Source organism: Hydra viridissima, unplaced genomic scaffold, assembly GCF_058129835.1.
Source record: "Hydra viridissima isolate aposymbiotic clone 2 unplaced genomic scaffold, HvirCarnegie_v1 scaffold_3, whole genome shotgun sequence".
Classification (NCBI taxonomy): Eukaryota; Metazoa; Cnidaria; class Hydrozoa; order Anthoathecata; family Hydridae; genus Hydra; species Hydra viridissima.
The window spans coordinates 6,736,477-6,763,611 of record NW_028324302.1 but is presented as its reverse complement, the minus strand read 5'-3'; the positions used below and the strand labels follow the sequence as shown (position 1 = coordinate 6,763,611).

At 28.1% G+C, this 27,135-nt stretch overlaps 4 protein-coding genes across 6 annotated transcripts in view; 3 read left to right on the top strand and 1 right to left on the bottom strand.

The window, feature by feature from the left end:
* LOC145180612 (uncharacterized) overlaps nucleotides 1-4,218 on the top strand; it is an 8,025-nt gene extending 3,807 nt beyond the window's left edge. For 2 of the 3 annotated variants that reach the window (XM_090081337.1, XM_090081336.1), the window contains exons 2-3: nucleotides 64-1,598; nucleotides 1,702-4,218. In XM_090081337.1, the coding sequence (XP_089937463.1) occupies nucleotides 1,340-1,598; nucleotides 1,702-1,868 (426 nt within the window). In that variant the 5' untranslated portion in view covers nucleotides 64-1,339 and the 3' untranslated portion in view covers nucleotides 1,869-4,218. The remainder of the gene's footprint in view (nucleotides 1-63; nucleotides 1,599-1,701) is intronic. The other variant, XM_090081335.1, reaches the window with a different exon arrangement.
* Nucleotides 1,855-27,135, bottom strand: LOC145180610 (unconventional myosin-VI-like). Its single transcript, XM_090081317.1, has 33 exons — nucleotides 26,947-27,135; nucleotides 25,371-25,440; nucleotides 19,687-19,760; nucleotides 18,892-19,021; nucleotides 18,738-18,797; nucleotides 18,608-18,653; nucleotides 18,398-18,453; nucleotides 18,098-18,195; nucleotides 14,065-14,229; nucleotides 13,742-13,925; nucleotides 13,422-13,566; nucleotides 13,153-13,310; nucleotides 12,951-13,042; nucleotides 11,518-11,590; nucleotides 11,316-11,443; nucleotides 11,124-11,219; nucleotides 10,859-11,020; nucleotides 10,740-10,778; nucleotides 10,075-10,241; nucleotides 9,799-9,934; nucleotides 9,007-9,136; nucleotides 8,781-8,871; nucleotides 8,607-8,668; nucleotides 8,345-8,433; nucleotides 8,021-8,229; nucleotides 7,713-7,803; nucleotides 7,588-7,628; nucleotides 7,329-7,386; nucleotides 7,155-7,198; nucleotides 4,990-5,081; nucleotides 4,220-4,357; nucleotides 3,753-3,885; nucleotides 1,855-2,506 (listed from the first exon to the last, which is right to left on the bottom strand). Exons 1-33 carry the CDS (start codon nucleotides 27,079-27,081, stop codon nucleotides 2,275-2,277), a joined length of 3,624 nt encoding a protein of 1,207 aa, XP_089937443.1. The 5' UTR covers nucleotides 27,082-27,135; the 3' UTR covers nucleotides 1,855-2,274.
* LOC145180611 (adenosine receptor A3-like) lies at nucleotides 2,719-4,218 on the top strand. Its single transcript, XM_080055521.2, has one exon. It carries the CDS (start codon nucleotides 2,719-2,721, stop codon nucleotides 3,718-3,720), a length of 1,002 nt encoding a protein of 333 aa, XP_079911647.2. The 3' UTR covers nucleotides 3,721-4,218.
* Nucleotides 20,952-23,215, top strand: LOC149890780 (uncharacterized). Its single transcript, XM_090081320.1, has 2 exons — nucleotides 20,952-21,378; nucleotides 21,520-23,215. Exons 1-2 carry the CDS (start codon nucleotides 21,021-21,023, stop codon nucleotides 23,109-23,111), a joined length of 1,950 nt encoding a protein of 649 aa, XP_089937446.1. The 5' UTR covers nucleotides 20,952-21,020; the 3' UTR covers nucleotides 23,112-23,215.

Genomic DNA, 27,135 nt, shown 5'->3' with positions numbered 1-27,135 from the left:
GGTCGGGCACGTTCGTAGAACGTTTGTACCGTTCTTCGAACGTACTCGAACGTTTTGTGTTAGCTGGGTAGTTTATGAGTGCAATGGAGAGGAAATGTCAAAAGCGCAATTCTATAACTTTTAACAATATCTATTGATGAATGACTATCAGGATTATCTAAATTTATAGTACTGGTTCATTATTTGAAGATTTGACATATTTTATAAAACTTATATTACTGGTTCATTATTTGAAGATTTGACATATTTTATAAAACTTATATTACCGGTTCATTATTTGAAGATTTGACATATTTTATAAACTTTATAGTACTGGTTCATTATTTGAAGATTTGACATATTTTATAAACTTTATAGTACTGGTTCATTATTTGAAGATTTGACATGTTTTATAAAATTTTTCAAGTATAGTTGAAAGTTCTCTGCTGTCATCCGACAGATGAACTAAACCTAAACTTCCTGATGGAGCATTTTTTAACATCAAACTTTTAAAATTAACTCTAGAATATATGAAAACTGGTGGTAAGAAATTGTCTTTTGCATTCACTATACAATAACAAGTGCACTGTGTTTTCCTAATGTCATTTGACCAACTTGTTTTTTACCCTTTTTTGCAATGACCTTACTGGGTTGATGTACAGTTTTTACATGTACTATATTTCCTCGTGTTCTTTGGATAATATACCATAAAGCCAAGAAAGCTTTCCGTGTTGGGCTGTGAAATCAAATTCTACAATAAACTTCGAAAAAGAAGAAGTTACGCTAGCGATTTAATTTTTTTCGCAAGTTTTGTACTTTTGTTTGTTTTAGAAGTTGAGAGACTGGGTGTCACCCCGGGCGGACCACCCCTACCGCTCTTCGGTAGGTTACTGAAGTGCTCCCCGTTGTTTTTGTTCAAGAGTGCTCCACTACATATCCGTTTAAAATATTCCTCTCGTATAAGCATTAAGTCAGAATAAATAAAAACTTTATAAGGTTTGAAAATGAATAAAAAATAAATCCTGTTTTCTTCCATTATTTAAATTACCAATAAAATGAGCTTTACTCCGTGTAAAGTCTGAAAGTTTTAACATACTTCAGAATTTTTCGACATTTCGGATTAAATTGTATTGTTCGTACCGCTCTCACTATATATCTAAAAGTCTCTAAATTTAAACTTGCTATGACTTAGTTTTTCTCTGTTGTTATGTTTAAAGGTTTCTCTGTTGTTGTGTTTAAAGATTGGTTTGTTTTAATGAAACAAGAAGACTAATGTCGTAAGTTAGAAAACTCTAAAAAATTAATCTTTAGTGAAATATCGTTACTTTATTAGGCCTTAATCGGATATATCATTCTGGTTATGCCTTACCACCTTCTACCATCCGATTCAAAACCTTTAAAAATTTACTTGAAAAACTCAACACTCAATGGAAAAGAACTTCTCTTAATCAATACCACTGAAATTCTGAAATCCGACAAAGTAACAACAAAACCTACTATCAGAACTGGTCAAAATAGCAAAAAGAAAATTACAACACCAAAGCCTACTCAAAAAGCAACTACACCTGCAATCAAAGAGTTTCACTTGCAAACGCTGTTTGAAATTGGTTTGCGGTCGAGTATGTTTTTTCTTCTTGCAGCAACTTTTTTTTTTTTTCTAATTAGTTTTTATTAGTTGATGAATTTTAATGTAACTATTTGCAGCAAGCGGTTATTTTTTAGACGAGGCAAACAAGTTCATACGCTCGCGAAGCATTTTGGGGAAGCCTCTCGAAGAACAATATGAAATGACCCGTGAACTGGATATGAACGATTTAGAAACAAAGTATGCGAAAGATGACGGAGAAGCACGTGAACTGATGAAATCTTGGAAAATGGGAAAAGTCTAATTTTTTCATACAGTGATTACAAAATGATATTTTTCTCATTTTAAAATTCACAGGAGCAAAAATAATCTTCAAAAAGATAAGAAAAAAAAAAGTCCCGCGTTTTAATTAAAAATTAATTTTCAATACCTAATGAGCATTAATTGCATCTACAAATAAATAACAGATGTTAAAAGATGTTTTTATAAACATGAATGTTAAAAAAGGCCAATCAAAAACTTTTGATCAAACCTCGTTTCAACTTTTTATCGTTTGGACTTATTTTAAATAGCCGAGTTACAAAACCGAAATCTACAAAATGTACAGCTTCAATCCAATAAATAAACTACATAAATAAATTAGTAGATAAATTAGTGTTTGTAAATAAATTAGTTAATAAATAAAAAAATTCAAATTTTAGAGAACTATTTCATTTACGTTGCTTGCCTTTAAAATCTCGATCCAATTTCCCCCCATAATGCACCCATACATCGTCAAATTCGTCGCACGTAATTTCAGCCCCAGGCTTTTCCATCAAACGTGTTTCACTCAGACTTAGTTCACAAATATCCATATCATTGTCTCCAGCAACTAAGAGGAGTGCACCATTTGGATGAATCTCTAGCTGGCGAGCAACCCACTCACCGTCGAAATGCGCATACCTGAAAAGATTTCAGGGAGAAAAATTTAAAACTATTTCAAAAACGGAGAGCGCGAGAGCTACATTCACCATTGAAAATAAATCAACGACTTTAAATAATTTAACTGTTATAAATTGGAATTGAATCAACCGCTCAAAAGGAAACAAACGCTTGAAGTTTACAAGGAAAAAGTTAAAAACAAAAAAAAAAGTAAAACACAAATTTAATCGAAAATGAACGAGAGCAACATCGATTCAAGCGTTGTAAATTTCAATAACATGACAATCAATCGTTTGCTCCTCAATGTATCGTGCAGCGGACCTCAGACTAGCGGAGATATTTTTACATATTTGTTAACTGACAATTTTATTGGTTTCTCCACGTTCCTTGCGATTCTTAACCTACTAGCCATAGTTCCGACGATACTATTGAACGGTACAATTGTTGCTGCTTTTCTTCGCCAAAAAAAAATCCGAACCAGATCAAACCGACTTCTATTCAGCATATGCATAGCTGATTTTATGGTAGGATCAACGGTAGAGCCTATCATGAGTGCTCACATCATAAAAGTAACGAAGAGAACGCACAACTGCGGGCTTTCAAACTCATTGGTGTACCTCATACCAGTGCTATTAGTAATAACAATGATAACGCATACAATTATAGCGTTAGAAAGATACTGTTCTGTTCGACATCCAAACGCGTATCAAAAAATATTCACCAAAAGAAATATTACATGGTTCATGGCACTCATTTGGCTGATCGGATTTCTAGGGTTTGTAACGCCTTTTTTATCAGGAAACGCTATCATAGGGACAAAAATTTTATTCGGGCTTATTTTTATTTCGTTGGCAGTATGCTCGTATTGTTATATAACACTTTATCAGGATCACACGTGGAGAAACGGCCGTCCAACAGCAAAAATCCAAGGGGCATATATTGTTCGAGGAGTAAAAACAAAAGAAAGGTCGATTGAAGAGAACAATGAATTTACAACAAACTTGGCTCAAGCTGGATTCTTTTCGAAATTATATTTATGCATGCTGGCGTTCTATATACTAAATCTCTTAAAAAACATTTTGAAAGGATACAGCGTATTTAAAGGAAATGACTTTTTTACAGTACACTATGTATTCGACACTCTCCTCAACCTTCACTCATTAATCAACCCCTGTTTAATGCTGTACTTAAGTGACGTCATACGCAAAGCATCGTTTGAAATGTTCCGTCAATAAATGAATTTTAATCGGAATAAAAAATCACTTACCAAAATCCAACCTTTTTGTACGCTGAATCTCTGTACTGATCAGACGGTTTTGAAAAAGGAACTCTGAAATACCGTTGAGTATTTGAATATTTAAGCTGTTCAGTCTTTGGAAAGATTGCTGATGACACTTCGCCTGACAAAGATATAAAAAAAAAATTGAGTTTTAAAACTCCAGCACATATAAGCAATCTAAATACTACTTAATGTTATGATTTTTAACGTTATTTTTTAGTTTCACTTCATAGTGATCATATTGAACGCAAGTTTTGCAAACTTTAGGTAAAACGCAGTTAAACGAAGCAAATATTTTGAAAATAAAGCTAATATCAAGAATATTTAGCAATAATAGATATTTTACTGCATAGGAACATATTTATAGCATAGAAGACATATTTATAACATTAAACAAAAGAAAAAATAACTAAAAAATGTGTAACTTTTTTATATAAAAAGTCAAATAGTCATACATTGCCTAATAATGTCCGCTGGTGCACGCTGAGCATTTGGTGCAGACTCTGTCTTATTCATGTTTCTTTTTCGCCACGCGTGGTATACCTTTAATCTTCTATGGAACTCAACACGACATGCTTCAAGTAATTCCAAATCTATAAATTTAAGAATTAACATAAAAAAACATAAAAAAATAGTTAAAAAAGAAAACTGAGTAGAAGACATTTTAATAAGTTTTATATTTGTAAACCAAACTAAACTAAAATTCAATGGAGGTTGAGATAAACCATAACTGTTTTAACAAGCAGGTGTCAAAAAGTTGTATTTTGAATAAGTAAAGTCTTTAATTATTAGAGCGAACATTAAAATCAGTTTTTTAAAAATTCAATGAGAATCAAAGCTTTTCGTGATTTTGTAAAAAAAATTTCAGCACTTCAAATTGTACATAATCATAGTGATATTAACACCAGTACATTCTCTAAAAAAGGGTTAAAAAGTAGCAGCAGAGTGCTGGCAAATCCAATGATGACAATAGTAACAATAGAAATTCCTCATACATATCTGTCTCTCAAAGCTTTATAATATTTTTTTAATATTGCAAAAATTGGAGATACAGAACTATTGGAAACATGTAAATTGAAAAATATTTTAAAATGATTAATTTAATATTAAACTTTCATAGCTGATTCTTAGCTTAGTAAAAATGTTGCTTTTAGAACTTTAGTAGACTTAGTGACTTCTAAAGTTAGTGTCCTTAAAGTCTAAGAACAAATGTGTAAAAACATACCACATGAATTATTAATTGCATCTCTTAGTTCCGGATAACTCCATTTTTTCAGATTATACTTAGCTGACTTTGAATCTGAGTCATTATTTCCTCTAAAAAACACGTTATTAATATTAATTTAAATGCACTACCATAAAAAAAAAAAAAAATGGAACCAACCCAAGTTTTTGTATAAATTTGCTAAATAAAGGTCAATATTTTGTTATAATTTCAGAAAATAAAAAAAAATTAATGCCAAAGCTTAATAAGTACTAAATAATTTATTTGACTTTTTTCAAAAGTAAAAAGATTTGAGTAACAGGTAATATATTTATATTTCTTTAAAACTTGAAACTTTCAAACAATTTAGCACATCACTGTATATTTTTAGAAGTACGATGAAATTAAATCTTATAATTACTTTGCAAAAAGAACATCATTCCATTAGGGAAACTGCAGAGAAGTTGAAAACATCCTATAAAGGAGTTTGGTGGGGTTTGGAAAAAATATTCTACAAAAAAAATTAGGAGGACTGTGTGAGGCAAGTATTAAAAGAAGGAAAGATTTCTTTGATAAAATGTGAGTTAGTGGCTACTAATTGATAAGCATGCATTTTTGTAAAAATAGAATTAGATTCTTAACACTAATATATTCATATTTTGTTGTTAACTGTAATTTACTCATGAAATGTCTTTGAAAACTCAAGTTGTTTTATGCAAAAAAACAACAACAAGGAAACATGATTTTTAAATGATTCCGAAATTTTGATCAATAGTATATACAGTATACAAAAAAAATAATTTTGCACTTGAAAAAAAAAACAATTTTAAAGATTGCATCAAAAAAATGAGTTTTCCATTAAAATACTTTTAATTTTTTTTTAGATATCTCATCAAGTATTGTTTAAAGAGTTTTTTTGTGTATTGGTGAATTAATTGCTTTTCATACAGCTGTATGTTGCTAAAATGCTTACTTTAAATTGATCTTTTTTTTATTTATTTACATAACTAATTATTAGCATGATAATACCTATTGAATTTTACACAATTGATCTAATGATGCTTAAAATTGACTGCAAAAAAAATAATCGTACGCTGACAAAATAGGTCATTATTTTAGCATAAATCAAGCAAATTGAACAATCAAACTAGTTAGTAAAATTAAAAATAGTAATTTTTTAAAAATGCTTTCGTTCTAAAAATAAAATATAGTGTTTGAGCAAAAAGGCGTCAAGAAAACAGCATTTGTCTCTCCATCAAGGAAGCCTCGTAGTTGATTTGAAAAATCAAGGAAAATCCTACTGCCAGATCCAAAAAGAAACAGGAATTCTTTTTACAAGTGTTCTCAGTTGTTAAGAAGCATAATCTGATTGGAACCGTTGCTAGTGTGGCTAGCAGAGGACGAAAACGCAAGACCACCAGTACAATTGATCGCAATAACATCATTAATGTGAAGAAAAATAGATTTGTTTCGACAGCTTAATTAGCTTTAAAAGTTCAAAAAGATCACAATATCACAGTAACCTCTGAAACAATTAGAAATTGTATCAGAGAACAAAGATATAGAAGTAGAATTGTTCAAAAAAAACCTTTTTTAACTGCAAAACAAATGAAACGATTAGAATTTGCAAAGAAGTACGTAAAAATGCTGATATCATATTGGAAAAAAATTTTGTGGTCAGATGAGTCAAAACACAACCTCGTCTCATCGGATGGAGTTCAGAAAGTGTGGCAAAAAAAGAGAAGAAGTTTGTAAATTAAGTTGTTTGTGAGGTAGTGTAAAGCATGGAGGAGGAAATGTGATGGTTTAGGGGTAGTATGAGTTGGAAAGGAGTGGAGAAATTGACATTTATTGATGAAAAAATGGATGCTTCAATATATTGTGAAATTCTCAAAGCCAATTTTTTTGCTGTCAATTTTATGCATCATTAAGATCAATTGTGTAAAATTGAACAGGTATGAAAAGCAATTAATTCACCAATACACAAATAAATTCTTTAAACAATACTTGATAAGATATCTTAAAAAAAATTTCAAGTATTTTAACGGAAAACTCATTTTTTTGATGCAATCTTTAAAATTTTGATTTTTTTTAAGTGCACAATTATCTTTTTTGCATACTGTATATGTAAATAGTATATATGGCAAATCAATGAGCTGTATTTAAAATAACTGTAGCTCACTTACCTTTTTAATTGGATTTGGTCCTCTGAGATCATTGTGGAGGGATCCTGTATAAAAAAAATCTTTTTTAAACCACTTACTATCATCATTTGCACTACAAATAAAATTATCTTGCTAACAAATAGTTCTGTAAATAAAAAAAAAGAGCAATTTATAGTAAGCATTTTAGCAACATACAGCTGCCAAACGTAGGGCAAGCTCATAGTCTCTGCGTTCCTGTGCTTCACGCTGTGATCTGCAAAAGTAAAAAGTATAGATACCAAACTAGAAATGAGTTAGATAAACAGGAATTATAAATCTTTGGGAGTGAATTTGTATTTAAACAAAATAAGCAATTACTTATAAAACATTTGAAAGTGTGAAATTAAAAAGTTCGCTTTCACTATAAGTGAAAATAGTTCTATTTACAAACATACAGAAATTTTAAGAAACATACAAAAATTGTTGTTCCTTTAGGTCCTCCTCCTTCATGCTTTCCTAAATTGTTCAAACAGAAAACCCTGATGTAAAAAGATCTCATACAATTTTATGTTAAATAATTTTAAAATTAAAAACACATACAATAGTTTTTTTATTTTTTTGTTCTTCCTCATGTCTTTTTTTCTCAGCTGCCTCAGCATCTTCTTTCATTTTTGCTTCTTTAATTAATCGCCTAAATGAAATTTCAGAACATAAAGTTAAAAGTTTTCAAACTTATTTCATAGCTACATGAATAATCAGAAAACAAAAAACTCTGACAAATAGCTTTAATCATGACTTTCAATCTTTACGGAAATTTTACAGAACTTGAATGTTTTTACTTGTTTTTAATAAAAACATTTGAAAAAAAAACAACAAAAAAAAACAAAACAAAGAACATGAAAGTTTACTCTTTTCTTGATTGTTCTTCTTGTTTTTTTAGAGCATCTTCTTTAATTTGTTTTTGTTTTTCAAGGTCCATTTGTTCTTGCAGTTTCCTGACCTTTTCCTGTTCTTGTTGTGCTGACATTTGAGATTGCAGAACATTTAACTGCTTAGAAATTAGTTGAACAAGCTCATTATAGCAGGTTGTCATTTGATTTTCTGACATAATGGTATTCTAAAATAAAAAAGTATATATTCAATAGCAATTAATTCACAAAACCATATTTCAAAAAAAAAATAAAAAAATATTGAATTATAAAATTTTCAAATTGAAAAATAAGTTTAACTACCTGAATTTGTTGGACTGCATTATTAACATCATGAACAAGGGCTTGAACTTGTTTGTGAAAAACATCTTTATCTTTATTTAGCATTGAAACTGAAAGTGCACAAATAAAAGTATTATAAGTGTAATAAAAATTATAAACGTAATAAAGTAGAAAAAAGTTTATTTCGCACAAGAAAAACTGTATCAACCAACTGAAAAAAAAAAGTAATTTAACTTCATCAATATTTTTTCAAATAAATAATATTAAGTATGTTAAATTATACCCATTTCCATGAGTTGCTTCAATTGGCCATCTAGTTTCCTCATCTTAGCTAAAGCTTTATATCTGTAAAATCAAACTGTGAGCTAAAGCATTACAACAATCAATAAAAACAAAAGAATTTTTGAAAATGAAAAATCAAGTTGAAAAATCAAACAATCTACTAATTGAGTTTAACCTTGGCTTGTGCTTGCGCTTTGCCAAAAACATACGAACAGTTTTTTGAATGCGCACAAGCATTTCAAGACGATACTTAATTTTGTTTGCAACTAAAGTTAATAAAAATTTTCTATCAGCACAAACTATAAGTACATTTAACATCAAATTATCAATAGATCTAAGAAACTTTACATAACTGATTGATGAAATAAAGCAAGCAAGAAATAATAAAAATGTTAACTAACGCTTTTGGACAGATATAGCTCCCCATATAGTTCTCTTCCATCGATGCACAACAATCCATCTTAAAACCTTTGATACTAGGGCATTTAATGTTTCTGGATCAGAACGCATGATTTGATCAAATTCTGCAAACTAGAACAATCAAAATTTACATTTTACACACTTAAAACTAAACTTATCACTGACACATTAGGTTGTAAACAAATTTTGCCAAAAAACCTTTTTCATTAAAGATTTTTCCATTAAAAGTCAAACAAAAATTACCAAAAATTGTAATAACAAAAATAAAAAACAATTATAATCAACAAAAACTGTTAATAACTTCCATATTTATAAGCTTTATCTTTTCTTATGAACAATATTTATAAGTTAACAAAAAGTGCAAAAAAAAAAAGAAAAGATGGTTGCATTTTTATGACAAATTTAGGCCCTATGAGTTAAATTGATTAAGAAATTAGGTAATGCTTCAATCTAGTGTATTTAAAAAAAGTGTGTTAAATTAATATTTTTATCAACACAGATATTTTCAACAGAATCAGTAGTTTAAATTTATGCATTAACAATTTATATTTTTAGGTTTCAATACCACAAATTCCACAAAAGATTACAAGGCAGTATGTTAACATAATATAATAACTAATACAAATAATTTGCACAATTTACAAGACATTTAAAAACAATTTTTGAATGCAAAGTATTCAGATATTTTCAAGCATATTACTATTTTATGTTAAAACTTTATTTACTTTCAAACATTCTCTACTTTTTTACATATTTTTTAAAATAAGAAATACCTTTCCAGGTCTGAAGAAGGCTTTAGACATGCCAAATTTAAAATTACTATTTTCAACTCCAACAGCTCTAAATAAAGCTTGACAAAATGTGCGTGGATCTAGGCGACTCAGTTTTTCAGGCAAATACGTCTTATATCTATATATAAAGTAATATTTTTTTAAAGAAACATAAAATTTGAGAGATTTTAGTATCTACACTAAAAAAAATCACAAAAACATTTGTTATGGAGTTGATTTAGTCATCAAAAACAAAGTTTTCTAATTAAAAAATCTTACTTGCTGTGGAGATCTGTAAATGAGGTTCTTGATGGATATCCTTCTTGCATAAGTTCTAAGACTGAGACCATTCCAGCACATTGCAATTGACTGAGAATCTGACCACCTTCAAAATCACAACTTTTCATTGCATCATTAGGTTTAATGCAACGAATAAAATTTGAACCCTAAAAATTTTGAACTAAAAATTTGAATACTAAAAATATCAAAACAAACATTTGAACAAATATAAAAGTATTAAAAACAACATGCACTAAACAAACTTATTTACAAACGAATTCTTATAATTTAAGAATCTCTTAAATTTAAAAAGCAAGGATTACCATTAAAAATTTTAAAATTTCAGCAGTATAATGTATTAGTGTAAACCGTGTTTAACTCATCTTAAAGTTGTCTAGACACCTTAAAGTTGTCTTAAAGACATCTTATGTTGGATGGGAATATTACATGAACATATAAATAAACTATATATGAAATAACATAAATTTTAATACAAAATTTATGAAATTAAAATTCATACAAAATTTATGAAACTAAAATTCATACAAAATTTATGAAATTAAACAAAAAAAACTATCATCATCAACAAAAAGTATTTATAAAGTTCTATTGAAAGTTTTTATAAATGTAATTTTAAAAAAGCATTTCGTTTAAAAATAACTTACAGTTGATCTCAATTTTTCCATCAATAACTCAAGTTGATTCTATAAAAAACAAATCCAGGAATTTTATTATAGCTTTAATGAATAGCAAATTTCATCAAAATTGAAATTAGTAAACCTACCCTAAATTTCATGCCAACACTTTCAAATGTAAGCTTTTTACTTTTGTTGGTGGCTGATTTGGGTGTTGGAAATAAATTTTTTATAAATGGGTCAGAGGACTCCAGAAGTAACTGTTCCAGATTATCATGCAACGCATCATTATTTTTCTCTAAAAAACCAACCTAAAGGAAAATAAAAAAGAAAAAGAAATTTAACTGTGAGATAATATTCCTAAAATTAAACTCATGTTACTTAAAGATTACATTAATACAGCAAGCTACTTACTGTTTGGTAACAGACTGCACCAGCAAAGTGCCGTATCAAAAATCCTGCATCATCCCTTACTGCTCTATGAATGGGTAGAGGAGACTTTCGTGGAATCTTAAAAAAAAAAAAAAAATTTAATACTGAACTACTTACACATTAATTATTACATTCTGAAATACAAAGTAAGGTCCAAAAAAATTTGATGCTTACAGCAAGTCTGAAATGCTTGCTATTTTTTGCATGAACTTCATTTGTGAAATGTACATCACTTGGTGACGGGAATTTCATTTCTTCATCTAGCAAGTCCATTATTCCAATATTCTTCATTTCAAATAGTTCTAAATTAATTGCGCTAATATAAGAATCAACATTAACAAGCATTAAAAAAAAAAAAAAAACCAATAGAAAATACCTATGCAATCTTTATTGTCTGCATACGATACATTCTTAACGCCAAGTCCTTCCTTGTCATATAATGCTTGTTCCTAAAAAAATGTAAGAAATGTAATAAAGCAAAAAATAAAATATGGATAATAAAACAAGACAGTAAGAACAAATATCCTTATTAAACAACTCATGACAAATATTTAACAGATTTAACACATTAAAAATATGGGTAAAGTGTTTTTTAGTTAAAATTAGTTTCAAGATAATCTTTTGAGTTAACTATCTGAAAAGTTACCTTGTTTTAGATATTAAAAAATTATAAAGAATTTATGGAGCTTATTTGCAATTTTTTTTAGATAAATTATTAATTAAATACTTGATTTAAATAACATTTTAACTAATACAATAACAATTGCTATTGTAAATTTATGTAAATTACCACTGTAAATTTATTATGAGAGTTAAATATTAGGAAACTGTTTTAACTATTCGTATCTTAGCAATCATCTTAAGTTTAGTTGTCTCTTTATCTGTAAAAAAAAAAAAAAAAAAAAAAAAAAATAATATTGTGAACTTATCTTCTTAGATTAAAAATTGTCATGAAAAGTTCCTAAAACTATTAAATTTAGGTATCACAGAAGCTCTTTTCTGGTCCCCAAGAAAACGGAAGAAAAACTTAGGAAAAAAAGTTTTATATTTTCCTTCAATTTTTGAACATAAAGAAAAATTGTTTACTGGTTTAATTGATATAATATTTTGTGATATAATATTGTGATGTTTTGAGTAAACCCACATAATAATAAGCACTCTATTCATAAAGACGTAAAAATCCAATCCATAAATAAACCTGAAGGAACATCAGACCTCAATCAAGGTGTCAGTAAATAACAACAAAAATGGAAGCCAATTATTTAGTAATGGAAAAAAATGAAATGAGGATTGCAGCAGTGGGAAACCCACTCTTAACAATCAAACAAATATAATTGGGAAAGAGTAAAATCAATACACTCACTAAGCAGTGCCAAAAATCACTATTATTAATTAAAGTGTTTAGCTAGTATTCACTAGAGAATGTTTGTTGAGGTTATGATAATTGGGATGGTTGTGGCAGCAATAAACACAGTAGTAACTGCAGAGTTACTACTGTGTGTATTGCTTATATATGGATGCAACTACAGTAATGAAGAAATGTGAATGTAATAATGTCTGGCCTAGCTACAACAGTAAAAACTGATTATCACATATTGATTTGCAGATTTTTGTATAAATATAAAACATGGATTTGTTGAATTGCTAAAAATACACAATATTAAAACCTACTCAATTAGGTACACAAATATGATAGCCTGGTAACTGTGTGTACAAGCCTGATAGCTTTATATGCAAAAAAAAAAAACATTTACTACATTGAAATAAAGAAGTAAAAAAAAAATGCATATATTTAAATTTTTAACATACATCTTTTAGAATACGCTGATTGAAGAACTGCTGAAGCTTTTCGTTGCAGTAATTGATACACAACTGCTCAAAGCTGTTAATTTCGAAAAACTCTGAAATTTATCAAGTTAAAAAAAATATCTAAAAACATTGAAGTAAAGCATTGAAGCATAAATGCACGAACAATTTGTCGATGGTATACTTGGTATAAAAAATAACATACCAAATCCAGCAATATCAAGAACACCAATATAGTTTTGAGATGATTGGTAAGGAAAACATTGGTTCACACATCCCACAATGTAGTCAAAAAGTTTAGAATATATAGATTTAGCCAGAGCATCCCTTCCAGCAGCTGACTGCTCTGGTTTTAGAGGAATTCTAAAATCAAGTACATCAAATTTAATGGCCATAGAGTTATCAAGTTATGACAAAAATAAGTAAATGAGGTTTTAAAAAAAAAAGAACATTCTTTTTAAAAGTAAACCATACTTATACATAGTTCCCATTCCTCCACCTTTTGCAGTCATCATAACTCTTGTTGAAAGTGCCATTAAAAGTTCATCAACTTGAACACCAAGAAGTTTTGCAACATTTGATACAGATTTATCTGACCTTGGAGTCACTTGACATCCTCCTAAAAATAAAATTTTTAGAAATAAAAATATTGTTCCAGCATTAAAGAAAATTTTAATTAATTTAAAATCAAACTCTTGCAAATAAAAAGTTTTGCCCTGTCCTGCAAATAAAAAAGTTTTTTTAAAAAAAAAAACATTAAAAAAAGAGAGCTCATAAGTAATAAAAAAAAGCACCTTTTTTATCACTAATATTTTCTTGAAATTCAACATTCCCAAGGTGTAACACAGCTGCTGTTACCCGATAAATGTCAGACTTTTGTGTCAACGTAATGCCAACTGCATTCATGGCATTATCCAAAAGAGTAAAATCTTTAGCATCATTTAAATCTTTCTCATTCAATGAACCTTTGTTCAAGTACTGAAATAAAATGATGTTGAGTAAAATAAGTTTTAGAGCAAAGACATAGAAATAAAGAAGTATCTACAGCCTGGAAATAAGCAAGATTTTTGAACCTGAATCTATCATTGAAGCAAAATACTAAATAAATAAAACTTACATTAAATGACTCTGGTTCAGAAAGCCCCAGTGCTTTCTTCATATCAGTAGGAGCTCCTGTGCACATTCGATAAAAAATATGATAGTTTCTTTCTCCAGGATTTTGCCTACATACACGAGACTTCTCCAAAAGATAATGAGAAATAAATGCACCAGAAAGATTAGCCTAAAAAATTTTTTTACACTTTATTGCATTTTGATACAGCAACAAAATACAGCAACAAAATACAGCAACAAAATACAGCAAAAACTGATATAGTTTAAAATAATGCTTTGGAAATACTAATTAATATTTATATTTTTCTGCAACTATTCTCTTGGATTGTTCCATGTCAAATCATCTTGACTTGGAACAATCCAAGAGAATAGTTGTTAAAATGACACTTTTACATTCAAAATTAGTTCATCTTTATCTTACTTGTAGTCTATAATAAATAAAGAAAATTGAATTTTTGTAGATTCATTATTTCTGCAACAACAAGAACAGCCAACAGAGCAATTATGGATTTGCAGAGCTAAAATGAAGGCTTTCATCCTAAGACTGGGGGAGAGGGGAGGGGAGGGGAGGGAGGGGAGGGAGGGGGAAATACTTAAAAAAACTGTTTTTTTTTTTTAAAAATAAGAGTAATTTTACTTCTGCCCATTTTCCATAAAGTAAAATTAAGAACTTTGGTTACTTTTTTTTGTTGTTAAACTTATTTTAGTTTACAAATATATTGAATATATAGAAATGTGATAAAAACTCTCTTCATTCAATGCCACTAAACTGGATTTTTAAGGAAACAAGATTTATTCAAAATTAAAAATCTTCCTTTTAGTGCAATGAGAAAAAATATTGTGAAAAGCAGATTTGAACAACAAATATAATTCACTAAGCATTTTAAGCTGTTATTATAAAGATTTCTATGGTAATTATTTTGAAAAAAAGCAGGAGTTGCATTCTTTTTTACATAACAGAAGTAAAAAAGTGCAGCAAAAAGTCACTTAACATTTATTATAGTTACAATAAAATTTATAGGGGAAAAAAATGAAAAATAGTTCCTTGAGATTAACAACAACTTTTAGTAGGGCAACTAAAAATATGCTGTTAAAAAACTGTTTTAAGTGCACAAATTTGCCCTTAAAAACATACTTTATGCACTTAAAAAAAAAAAAAAAAAAGTGTTTAAATTAGGGTTCATTATCGAAATTGCAAATTTCGAAAATTTTCGATTAAAACGGTACCGAAATACTTCTTTCTTTTCGAAATCTATAAAAACTTATGAAAATAATTGAACTAGCCAAATTAATTTCGAAAATAAAAAAGGAATTTCGAAATGTGAAATTAATTTCGAAATAAAAAAATGTACTTTGAAAAGTGAAATTAATTTCGAAAGAAAAAACGGAATTTCGAAATGTGAAATTAACTTCGAAAAAAAAAAGTGTATTTCGAAAAGTGAAATTAATTTCGAAAGAAAAAACAGAATTTCGAAATGTGAAATTAACTTCGAAAAAAAAAAGTGTATTTCGAAAAGTAAAATTAATTTCGAAAGAAAAAACAGAATTTCGAAATGTGAAATTAACTTCGAAAAAAAAAAGTGTATTTCGAAAACTGATTTTAATTTCGAAAGAAAAAACAAAATTTCGAAATGTGAAATTATTTTCCAAAGAAAAAAAAGAATTTCGAAAAGTGAAATTAATTACAAGAAGAAAAAAAAAGAATTTTGGAAAGTTAAATTTATTCCAAAAAGTAATTTTAATACCTTATATTTTATTTGCATAATAATATTAAAATAACCGGGTGCCTAAATAATTTACCACGGGGTTTTTCGGCAAGTATACCTTTTATTATTATAATATATATATATATATATATATATATATATATATATATATATATATATATATATATATATGTATGTATGTATATATATATATATATATAATAATTTGCCATATATACATATATATGAATAATATATATAGATATATATAGATATATTATACATATATATATATATATATATATATATATATATATATATATATATATATATATATATATGGCAAAATAATACTATCTTGGTAAATTTAAGGTGGCACACAACTGAAAACAAGTTGTTTTTTTTAGTAATCAAAATTATGATTTTTTTTTTTTGATGAGAATAAATTTATATTAAAATGAAATAAAAAACAGCTAATTTTTTTTTTTTAATTTTACTATCCATAATGGCCAAAAATGTGTTGTAAAACACGTGTTTTTAGTAAATCTTTAAAACCTAATAACTTGATCTTGCCTCAACAACTCGAACTAAAATTTTTAGTTATGTAACAAAAAGATTGCTAAGGTATAAATATAATTGTTTGAAATCGCTGTAAATCTCATCTAAATAATCCCAAGAGAGTAATTAGCCGTTTACATTGCAACAATGGTTTCATATACGTGCGTTACAGGCCTTAAAGGAATTGCATATTATAACTTTTAAATTATATCATTTAGGAAAAGCGCACGAACTTTTATGTAAATTCTATAAAATTTTATAAAGTTCTATAAAGTTCTATAAAAATTCTAAATCTAAAGTTTAAACTTACGTTATGCAAATTTAAAATTAAAGTGTTTAAACTGGTGTTGTTATCGACTAAGACTAAATCGACTAAAAGTCGAAATTAGTCGACTTTGAAAAATCTAAGAGTCGATGTAATCGACTTTGGATTTTCTACTAATCGACTAAAAGTCGATTTAGTTAAATAGTAGTACTTATACATGTATTTCTAATATCTTTTTATTTGATTGAACATTATAAATCTTTTTAATTTTATTTTGTTAACAAAAGCAAATATGACTGTTGAATAGAATGTAGTTTTTTCAGAGCCGGAATAAAATATTTACTCCCTTTCCTTTCATATTAAATTGAAAATTAAAATATAGCATCTCCCTCCATCATATTAATTATTGAATGAAGATGCTTTTAAGCATCTTCATTCAATAATTAATAAGTAAAAATTTGAATAGTAAAAATTTTAAAAATTCTACGTTCAAAATTTACAATTTAAATTGTAAACAAAAACACTTTAGCAGCTTTTGCTATAGGTAGGTTTTATTCACTTTGAGAGGGCTAATATTTTATATGAAACATTTCACCGTGTAGAGGTAAGTGGTCATTCGCAAATTATGTCACGCAAAAAACTTTTCAGATCCCCCTTCTCCCTTTTCCGCAAAATGTCACAAAATATCAAACCCCTATCTTATCCTGAGCGTTTTAATCCCTGTAAAAGAACTTTTGGGGTTCTAATCCCTGCAAAAATATTTCGAAGCAAATTTTAGAATTTCGAAGGTAAAAAATCGTTTCGGTATTATTTTCAGAATTTCGGAATCGCAAAAACAATTCGAAGCAAATTTTAGAATTTCGAAGGTAAAAAATCGTTTCGGTAATATTTTTAGAATTTCGAAATCGCAAAAATATTTCGAAACAAATTTGACAATTTCGAAATGAAAAAATCGTTTCGATGCAAAATTAATTAGTTTGAAATTATTTCGAACTTACCGAAACAAAAATAGAGTTTCGAAAACTTTTTTTTTATCGAAAATTCAACTTTTGCTTCCGTGAAGAACCTTAGTTTAAATCTGAAAAAAAAATCAATTTTTAGTAAAACTTTTGAAAAAAAAAAACTTTTTTTATTTGCTTTGAAAATGCTAGTATTCCTGGCCAAACCTCACTCTATATTGAAAGATGTAATTGATGCATATTTGAAAGCTAAGGCCTGTATATTTTTGTGTAGCCATGTTTTTAAGTATATGATAGTACTTACAATAAGATAACTGATTAGTTGATTAAACAATTAATCATAAATAAAAATGCACCCCAATTTTCAACATTTTTTTCTTGTTTTTCTTGGTACTAAACTTCGTTGTTATGCTTCAAAATCCAACTAATAACATTAAATGAATATACATCTGCTGAATAAATATTGCTTTATAGATATTGTCACTGGTTTTAGGCCTCCCTCAAACAGCTTTTTCCATTCATAAACTGAAACTACAAACAATAAATTACCTTAGCATCAAAATGGACTTCTACATACTTTCCAAACCGACTGCTGTTCAGGTTGCGAAGAGTTTTTGAATTTCCAAATGCTTCAAGCAAAGGGTTGGCTAGGAGACAAAAAAATCAAGTAAAAGGTGACAAAAGAAAAATAACTGAAATTGTAAATATTATCAATAATTTAGATTTTTAAATTTTAAGATTTTAAAACTTAAATCATTTGTAATTTATCTAAGTTTATTATCTATATAACAAGTTTTTAAAAACTAAATTTTAAAAAATCTAACAGATTATTTTAGCAAGAAAAATTACCTTCTAGAATTCTTTGTTCAATACTTGTACTTGCTCCACAGGTTTCTGTTAAGTATCTTTAAAAAAAGAAACCATTTTAAATGTTAACACTTTAATCACCCCCCCCCCCCCACTTCAATAACAAAAATTTACTATGGGTTAGCATAAAATTGGTAAGTTATGAACTAAATCCTATGTTCCTTTTTTCTTTAGTAGTATATAAACTTATACCTTAAAATATATTTAGTCGACTCTGTTTTTCCAGCACCACTTTCACCTTAAAACCAATAAACAACAGTTTAATTTAAAATATTCAACATTCTAAACAATCTAAATGTGACATAATGAGACAAACAGTTACCGCTGACAATAATAGATTGACTCTGTTTTAAAACTTTCATATCTCGATATGATTTGTCAGCTAAAAACAAAAGAAAAAAATTAATGATAGTAAGATAAATGTTTTGTTAAGTAGTACTTCTTTTCTCAGTATAAAAAAACTACAATAAAACTACCTATTGCAAAAACATGAGGTGGTAGAACTCCTAAAGACTTTCCTTTGTACTTTGAAATAGTTTGTTTTGTATACAAGTCAGAGATTTCCTGATATGGATTTACAGCAATGAGGATATTTGCTACATATGTCTGAAAAAAATATTTGATTTTAAAAAATCAAAAAAATAGGATTTTAATTGTTTTGGATGTCAAATGTTAAAAAAGGTAATATTACTAAAATTTAATTTCACTAAAAAGTAATAATATTACTAAAAACTGTTGCTAAGTGTTGAAAAAAAAAAAGAAATAAAAAAAAATCAATCAAGTTATATAAAAAAGTTCTAATTAAAAAATACAACGAAGCAAAGTTCTCAAGATTGCTACTTTTTTGTTTGTTTTGAAAATTTCAGATTTTTTGGCTTCAAAATATACATTTGATGAGTTCAAAACAAAGAATACAAGTTTTAAATGTTTTTTAAAAAATTTACATATAAAAGCTTTCTCAATATTAATTGAATTTATTATAAGAAAAACAAAATAAACTCTTTTCTTGCTACCTGACCTCAAACATATCTATCTCTCAAACATACCTCATCTCTTTTTCATATCATATCATATCTCTTTTTCTTTCTTCAGAGACATGACTTAGCACTTTCAGTGGTCATTTATATAAACATATCTCAGCAGTGTGTGCAATACTTTTATAAAATTTCCAACCCTACTTTTACATTTTAAAGTTTAGAAGAACTTAATTAAATCTATATTAAGGTTTTTAGTTAAAGACAACAGTACAAGTGCATAGTATCAATACTTACATATATTTTATTTCTCTTATACCGAAGTCTTAAGTTATGTAATAGTGTTGCCTCATTCAAGTGCATCAATGAACCTATAATTTTATAAAGCAGATTTTAGTATGTTATGTTAAGAAATTTAAAATTACTGTTCATTTTAGATTTATTTTGCACATCAGAACCCAATAAAAATGTTCTAAAAATATTTTTAGAAAAAATATCTAACAGAAACTCTTAAAATGTATCAATATCATTGTAACATATCTTAAACATCATAAAACACATTTAATGTCATTAAAATTATTTTAATAAATATTTTTCAAAAGTAACAGATGATAACTTGCAGTCAAATGACCACAAACAAATTAGCTTTCGAAAGTCATTTTCAATCATAAAGATAGAGTATTGCAATATCAAGCAGCTTAAAAATTCAAGTGCACCCAGTTATATATATCTAAAGTATTGAAAAATAAGACATTCATCAAATTCCAAAGTGAAGCAATAAACAAAAAGCAACAGCCCAAATAAAAGTGCTCATCTTTAGAGAAAATCATATAGAAAATTGTTTATCTTCGACAATGAATCTTATTTCACTTTGTCACACAGCACATAACAGTGCACATAACAACTTCTACTCAAGCAATATTTTACAAAGACTTTCAAGAGTTAAATATGCTAAATTTGAACAAAAACTGCTTATATCTGCATGTTTGCAGATATAAGGGATAAGCATACTGGTATTCAGAAAAAGTGATCATGCAGTCAGGAAATCTTCTTAAATGAGTGCATCAAGAAAATTACTCCTTTCATCAAAAAACATTATTCCAATGGCAAATATATATTTTGGCCTAATATCACAACATTGCATTATCATCACCAAAAACAGTTGTTGACTATGAATAATAGAAAGTGAGCTGAAAGTCTCAATAAATTATGTAACAGAATAAGGTATTGCCTTAGAAAATTGAATTATATATTGTATGCTGCCTTTCTCAATCAACATGGGGCCAACTTAATAACATTTACATGAATGATGTTATTGAAAAAAATTGATGTAGCAGATAAAAAAGGCTGGGTTGTGGAGTAAATAAAAAGTGGGTTGTTGACACTAGAGAAGAGGCATGTGAAGCATGAATGATGATTGAAAAAATGTAATGAGCTAATTTTTTGGATGAGAGTTTAGTGAAACTTCTTCTTTGTGTTCTAAAATGGATTCTGATCTGGAAAATGAATTTTGTGGCAGAACAATTGAAGAGCGTTTTTTCAAATGGGATATAAGTCCATTTTTGCTGAAATCGAGTTTTTTTTACTTTTGGATTCTATAGTGTAAATGGAACAAATCTAACTATAATAACATGGATAGAAAATTATTTATCCACTTTACTTTCAATATTAAAATCACCAAGTTTTTTCAAAAGGGCATAAGTCCCAGCATTAGAAAAAAGTATAGCAAAAACTTAAGTTCACGCTTGCGCAGTAGCAACTTCCGTAACAAATTTTATCTAAAAATGGTATCTAAAATAATAGATTCAGAACTGGAAATATTTTCTTACTCTCTAACCCCTGGACATGGTCGGAAAAGATCGAAAATAAGCAAAACAGGAGAGAAAAAACGCCAGAGATATTCATCTCTTGGAAAATTACCTGTCATAGCTTGTAGGCACAACAACAAAAGATGTAAAGCAGGCAATCTTGGCAACCTGGATATTGTTGGTGAGCTCAGTTGTATTACACTAGCCACTTTTGTTAGTTCAGAATTATTATAGTTAGCTATGAGTTTCAATCTATACTATGAATTTAAAATACAAATAATTCTTTATTATATCAATCTTGACATACCAAAATTTTTTTTAGGTTTTTTCCAGAAGCTGTACAATGAAGAATTAAAAGTTAAACAGAATAATTTTCTTCTGAAGTTTGTTAAATTAACTCAAGTTAAAAGACACAGGCCAAGGAATGAATATTTTTGTTTGAGAAAACATTCAATAAACTACAGTATTGCTGACAGAAGTTGTAAAACAGTTCCAGTTTGTAAAAAAACATTTCTTTCCATAACATGTGTTGGAATAAAAAGATTGCATAATCTTATAAAATATTACTCTAAAAATGGGTGTCTGAGACCTGAAAAACGCGGAGGATTTAGACAAACGATAGGTGATAAAGAAATCACCAATTCAATAGTGAATTTTATAAGTCAATATAAAGGTTGTGTTTCACACTATGGGAGAGGGAAAAGTGTTAGAGTGTACCTTTCACCTGAATTAAATGTTGTAAAGTTATGGAGAAACTGGAAACTTCATAGAAACCAAGAAAATATGGGTATTTCATCACTTTCTAAATTTAAAAACATTTTTTACACAAAGTTTAATGTTGGATTTGGAAACCCAAGAACAGATATCTGTTCTTTTTGTGAAGCACAAAAGAAGTTGATAAGAAAAACATTTGATACAAAGTTAAAGGGAGAAGAGTTTGCTAAATATCGTCTGCACAAATTAAGAGCAAAAAAATTCTACTCTCTTATGAAAGAGAAAAATGAAAATGTCATTAAAGTGTGCTTTGACATGCAACAAAACCAACCACTTCCTAAATTAAGTGTTAGTGAAGTATTTTATGCTCGACAAATTTGGCTCTATAATTTAACATTTGTTCGACATGATCAAATAGTACAAAACAAAGATAACATTTTTATTTATACCTGGTTGGAAACTCAGAGTGGTAGAGGATCTAATGAAGTTTCTTCAGCCCTGGTTCACTATTTGTCTAAGTTGGAAAAAGATTTAATTACAGAAAGAGGAGCTAAAGTGAAATTAGATCTACATTTATTTTCTGATGCTTGTTCATCACAGAACAAAAACTTTGTTGTTTTGTGTTGTTTGAAAAACTTTGTGGAAACGAGTGTTATGTTTAATGCTGTTAAACATTTTTTTCCAATCAGGGGTCATAGTTTTTTACCTCCTGATCGAGTTTTTGGGCGTATAGAAAAAGTGGTACGCAAAAAAGAAACCATTCTTTCTCCTCTGGAATATTACAAAATATTTTCAGAGCATGGAGCAGTGCAAAAACTAGGAGAAGATTGGTTTCTTAAAGATTACCAAAAAATGGCTAAACAGATTCTTAAAAAAAAAAAGCCATTTCCAATGAGAGATCAGAAAATTATAATTTACTCTCAAAAGAAAATCGAAGTGCAAAGTGCATATTCTGCAGAGCCTTGTCTAGTTAGTTCTTTATTAAAAAAAGGACAGTTATTTGCAAAAATGACTGAAGCAATACCAAGACCATTAGAAAACAAAGTCAAAAAGGAAAAGAAAGCAGATGTAAAAAAGTTAATGGCTTTCTTTGAGGTACCATATGATGCAAAGGACTTCTATGCCTGTATTCTTGATGGTATTGAGGGAGTAATGCAGAATGATGTTGATGAGTTTGATGAAAATGAACCGTTTGTTTAAACTTAATAAAATAATTTTACTAAACTTTTGTTTTGTTTTTTTGTATTATAAAATGTTCTCTATTGTTGTCTTAAAATGAGATTGTCTAAAAATATGTACTAAAAGAATATAATATTAAATCCATTCAAATAATTTTTTGTCCCAAACATTAAGGGTTCATACATTAATGACGTCTCTGCTGAAAGGGGTACTAATGACGTCTCTGCTGAAGGGAGTATCAGTAAATTAATTCAGATGGTAATTATTGGTAAAATTTTGAATTAAAACAAAAATGTTTAATTAAACAATTTAATTATATCATAGGCATCTTTAATTCCTTAAAAACTCTTTAACCAATGTTTGATTAACTCAATTTAGTATTTTTATGAAAATAAAAAAACTGATCTGCAGCATGCTTTGAACTGGTATGGCTGAAAACCATCGAAAAACGTTTAAAATATTTTCGCTTTTCAAATCTCCATTAAACATATTTCTGGCATAAAACAACAGTTTTTTATATTTTAAACAGCGTATGTATGAATTTTAAATTTTTACAAAAAAAGAAAAATCACAGAGAGGGTCTTCACTTATCATGTAACAAGGGATGAGGTGGTCAAAATATTAGGTGTGTTTTAAGAACTTACGTTACAAATTTGTAAGTCCATCCAAATAAACTTAATTCGCAAACAATTTAAAACATAATTTTGTCACAAATACTTATTTTTCTCTAAAAAAATGTGGACTTATGCCCTTTTTGAAAAACTTCTTACATTTTAACCCGTTATAAGTATACTTCAAAAAAAGAAAAATTTTAATTGTAAAATTATTTGTATGAAAATCACAATAAACTACCGCTTACAAAAAGAAAAATTTTTATTTGTTGAAAGTTTAAATAGATTATTAATTTTTTTTAGTTTTTTCAAAATATTTAAAATGTGACTTATATCCCTTTTGAAAAAACGGTCTTCAATTGTTCTACCCCACCCAACCCCCACCCCACCCCACCCCACCCCACCCCACCCCACCCCACCCCACCCCCCTCTACAAAGGAGAACAACAGTTTTAAAAACACAAAGAGTGATGTACAGCAATAGGGAGCAAAGATCCAAGCAAGAATTGTGGAAAGATGTTACAATTATGTTAGAAAGTTTTTATCAGAGGGATTTTTAGCATGGGATTAATATCTTTGCCTCATAAAAATTTTTGCAGAAAAGGTTTACCTTGAAAGAAATCAATAATTTCCTTGCATTATGAGTAGTAAACATACTTTCCTTGCATTATGAGTAGAAAACATTTTGAGTTGATTTTACTTTTCTTCAACTTTTATAAAAATTTAATCTTCAAGAATATAACTAATTAAGCAAAACTTGGTATGATTAAAAACTATTTAAACAGGGAAATGCTTGACATCATCAGATTTGAAAAAAAACCTCTCAACAGAGATATCTATAGTTTTTTTCTGTCTATTCTCAGGGTTCCTGTCAGGTATCTAAAAAAATACTGAGAATAGACAGAAAAGGATATACAAAACATTTGAAACAAGCCAGCTAAAGAAAGGTGAGATGAAATGGAGAGCAAACAAAAATATTGTTGTTTTACAAATAAAAGGACAAATGTGATGTTCTAACAATATCAAACCCCATTTACCAAAATCTTTCAAAGTGACCAAGTGCTTTTTATCTTTACTAAATGTTTGCACCAAACTCTGAACCAAATAGCACCAAAGGAATTTTTAGAAGGTAGACAAAATTAGTAACTGGATGACTGAGAGAAAAAAAAAATTGAAAGTGAAGATTCAAGTAATCATTTTTTTAACTTAATGTAGAGTAAAAACTCTTGTTTTTGTAACTTTATGTTCTATCTTTAAAAATATGCTACAAAAATAACTGAAAGATATTTAAAAATATGTTACAAAAACATAACTGAAAGAATTGTAAAATAAAATACTTAAGAGTAATAGTACTTCTTTGATATAAAATCCTTTAAAAACCAGGAAAATAATCTTGATTAAGAAAAAATGTCACCTAAAGTTTAATAAGTAAACTTGTCATTTGTATGTAAAATCTCTAATGACAATTGCACTCATCATCTGTAGTCAATGTGTTAAGATAAACTTTTTGAATTTAAGCTATCAAATTGTAAACTTATTTTAAACATTAGACATTTTCAAAGCATTGAAACCTCATCCTAATAAAAATGTTTCTTAAAGTTTAACAAAACCCAGAAAACTAGCAATAAAGCTCCAGGAGATTTTTCAATAATAGAGGAAATATTTCTTACAATTATCCTCATAGTCTTTGTCACCATCATCTTCTGAAGCATAAACTCGATTGTAAGGTGCAGTTACACACTAAATAAAAAGAAAGTAACTTAGTAAAACAGAGCTATATGAAAAAGAAAAAGTTCAATGTAAAAATTATTGTATTGTAATGTCACCATAGGCACCAAGTTCATGGGGGCAACAGGCGGAGTGGCCCCTCCAGAAATTTATGCACAGGGGCAAGAGAATCTTTCACCCCTGTGATAACCTATGATAATATTTTATCAGTTTAATGCTGTAGCTGGTAAAAGCACCAGCAAGTGTGAATTGCACACTTTGACAGCCTTTTCAAGTATCAATGCAAGTTTTCATAAAATCTGTCATAAATTTTTTTAAATTCCTTCAAAGATTTTGCATTGACGGCTTCTACGTGTGAAGAACTTTTTTGTTCTATTGCTTAAATTTAGCATTGCGTAATTTATAAACAACCCTAACAAAAAAACTATTCAAAAATTCAATTTTAAAAGAATACTGAAGTTTCAAGGTTCATTTGTACCACAGGAGGATTTAATAATTGGAAAAAAGTCATTGAAAGATTTAATTGCTTGAAAAATCAGTAAACCACTGACAAAATATTACCAAAGAATCATATAAAGATAAAGGTATAAATATATCTAGACAAAATTCATCCTTGCTCTAAAAATGTATGATGTAATCAAGAGAAGCTTTCGATAAAATTAATTCCACTCTTGCCTTACTTGCAAGACAAGGACTCACCATTCAAGGTCATACAGATGAAGCTTTAAATTTGAGTCGGTTTTAAAAGTTAGAGCTACAGATGTTTTGCAATTAAGCTCTTGATTACAGAGAACAAAATATAAATGGAAAAAAGACAACCATTTGAAGCAATACTTTATCTATAAAAATCGTTAGTTCATAAGTTAAAAAAAAAACACATTTTTAATTATTCATTTAGGAACGTCTTTTTTTAAGTTTCTCAAAAATTCAAATTTGTTATCATTTATACTTTAGAATGAATATGTGTACCTTACCAAGTACCTTTTTTATTTATTTTCAACTTGTATCAAAAATAAAATCAATTTTCTCTCTTATTTTTTGCATTTCAAATAGATATTAGCCTCTTTTGTTGTTATTGAAGTTAGGGGGATTTATAAAAGATGTCAGTAGATTAAGGGGAATGGAAGAGAGGAGGAAATTTTTGCCTCCTAGCATTTCTGTTTGCCCCTTTAGTCAAAATCAAAAGTTGGTGCCTATGAATTTCACAATCACTGATTATTATCAACTATCACAACCATACAAATTTAGTGCATCATAAGGGCTTAATTTAGATAATAAATATGTCTACAGCTCTTTTTTTAAGTAAGGGTTTGCTCAAAATTTATTTTGGGCAAAAATCATATATAAAAACAAAGACCTATTTAGAATGTTTTATATTTAATTTACAATTTTATATTTGTTTATTATTTTTTTAAAGTATGAAAACATTTTTTTATTGCAACCAATCTGCTTTAAAATCTACCAATTTGATCATTAAATAAAAATCCAAGTTAAGTTTCTTGTATAAATATAACAAACCTTTTGAGGATTTTCAAGCAATTGCAATGTTATGGCATCACTTCCAATATCTACAATCTTTCCAAGACAAAAACCATTACGCCCATCAGGAGTCCACACAGATTTATTTTCATTAAAATTCATAGAAGGTGGCATTTTATAACTTGAATTTACAAAGAATTGCTGGAATGCAAAAAGAAACAGTAATCA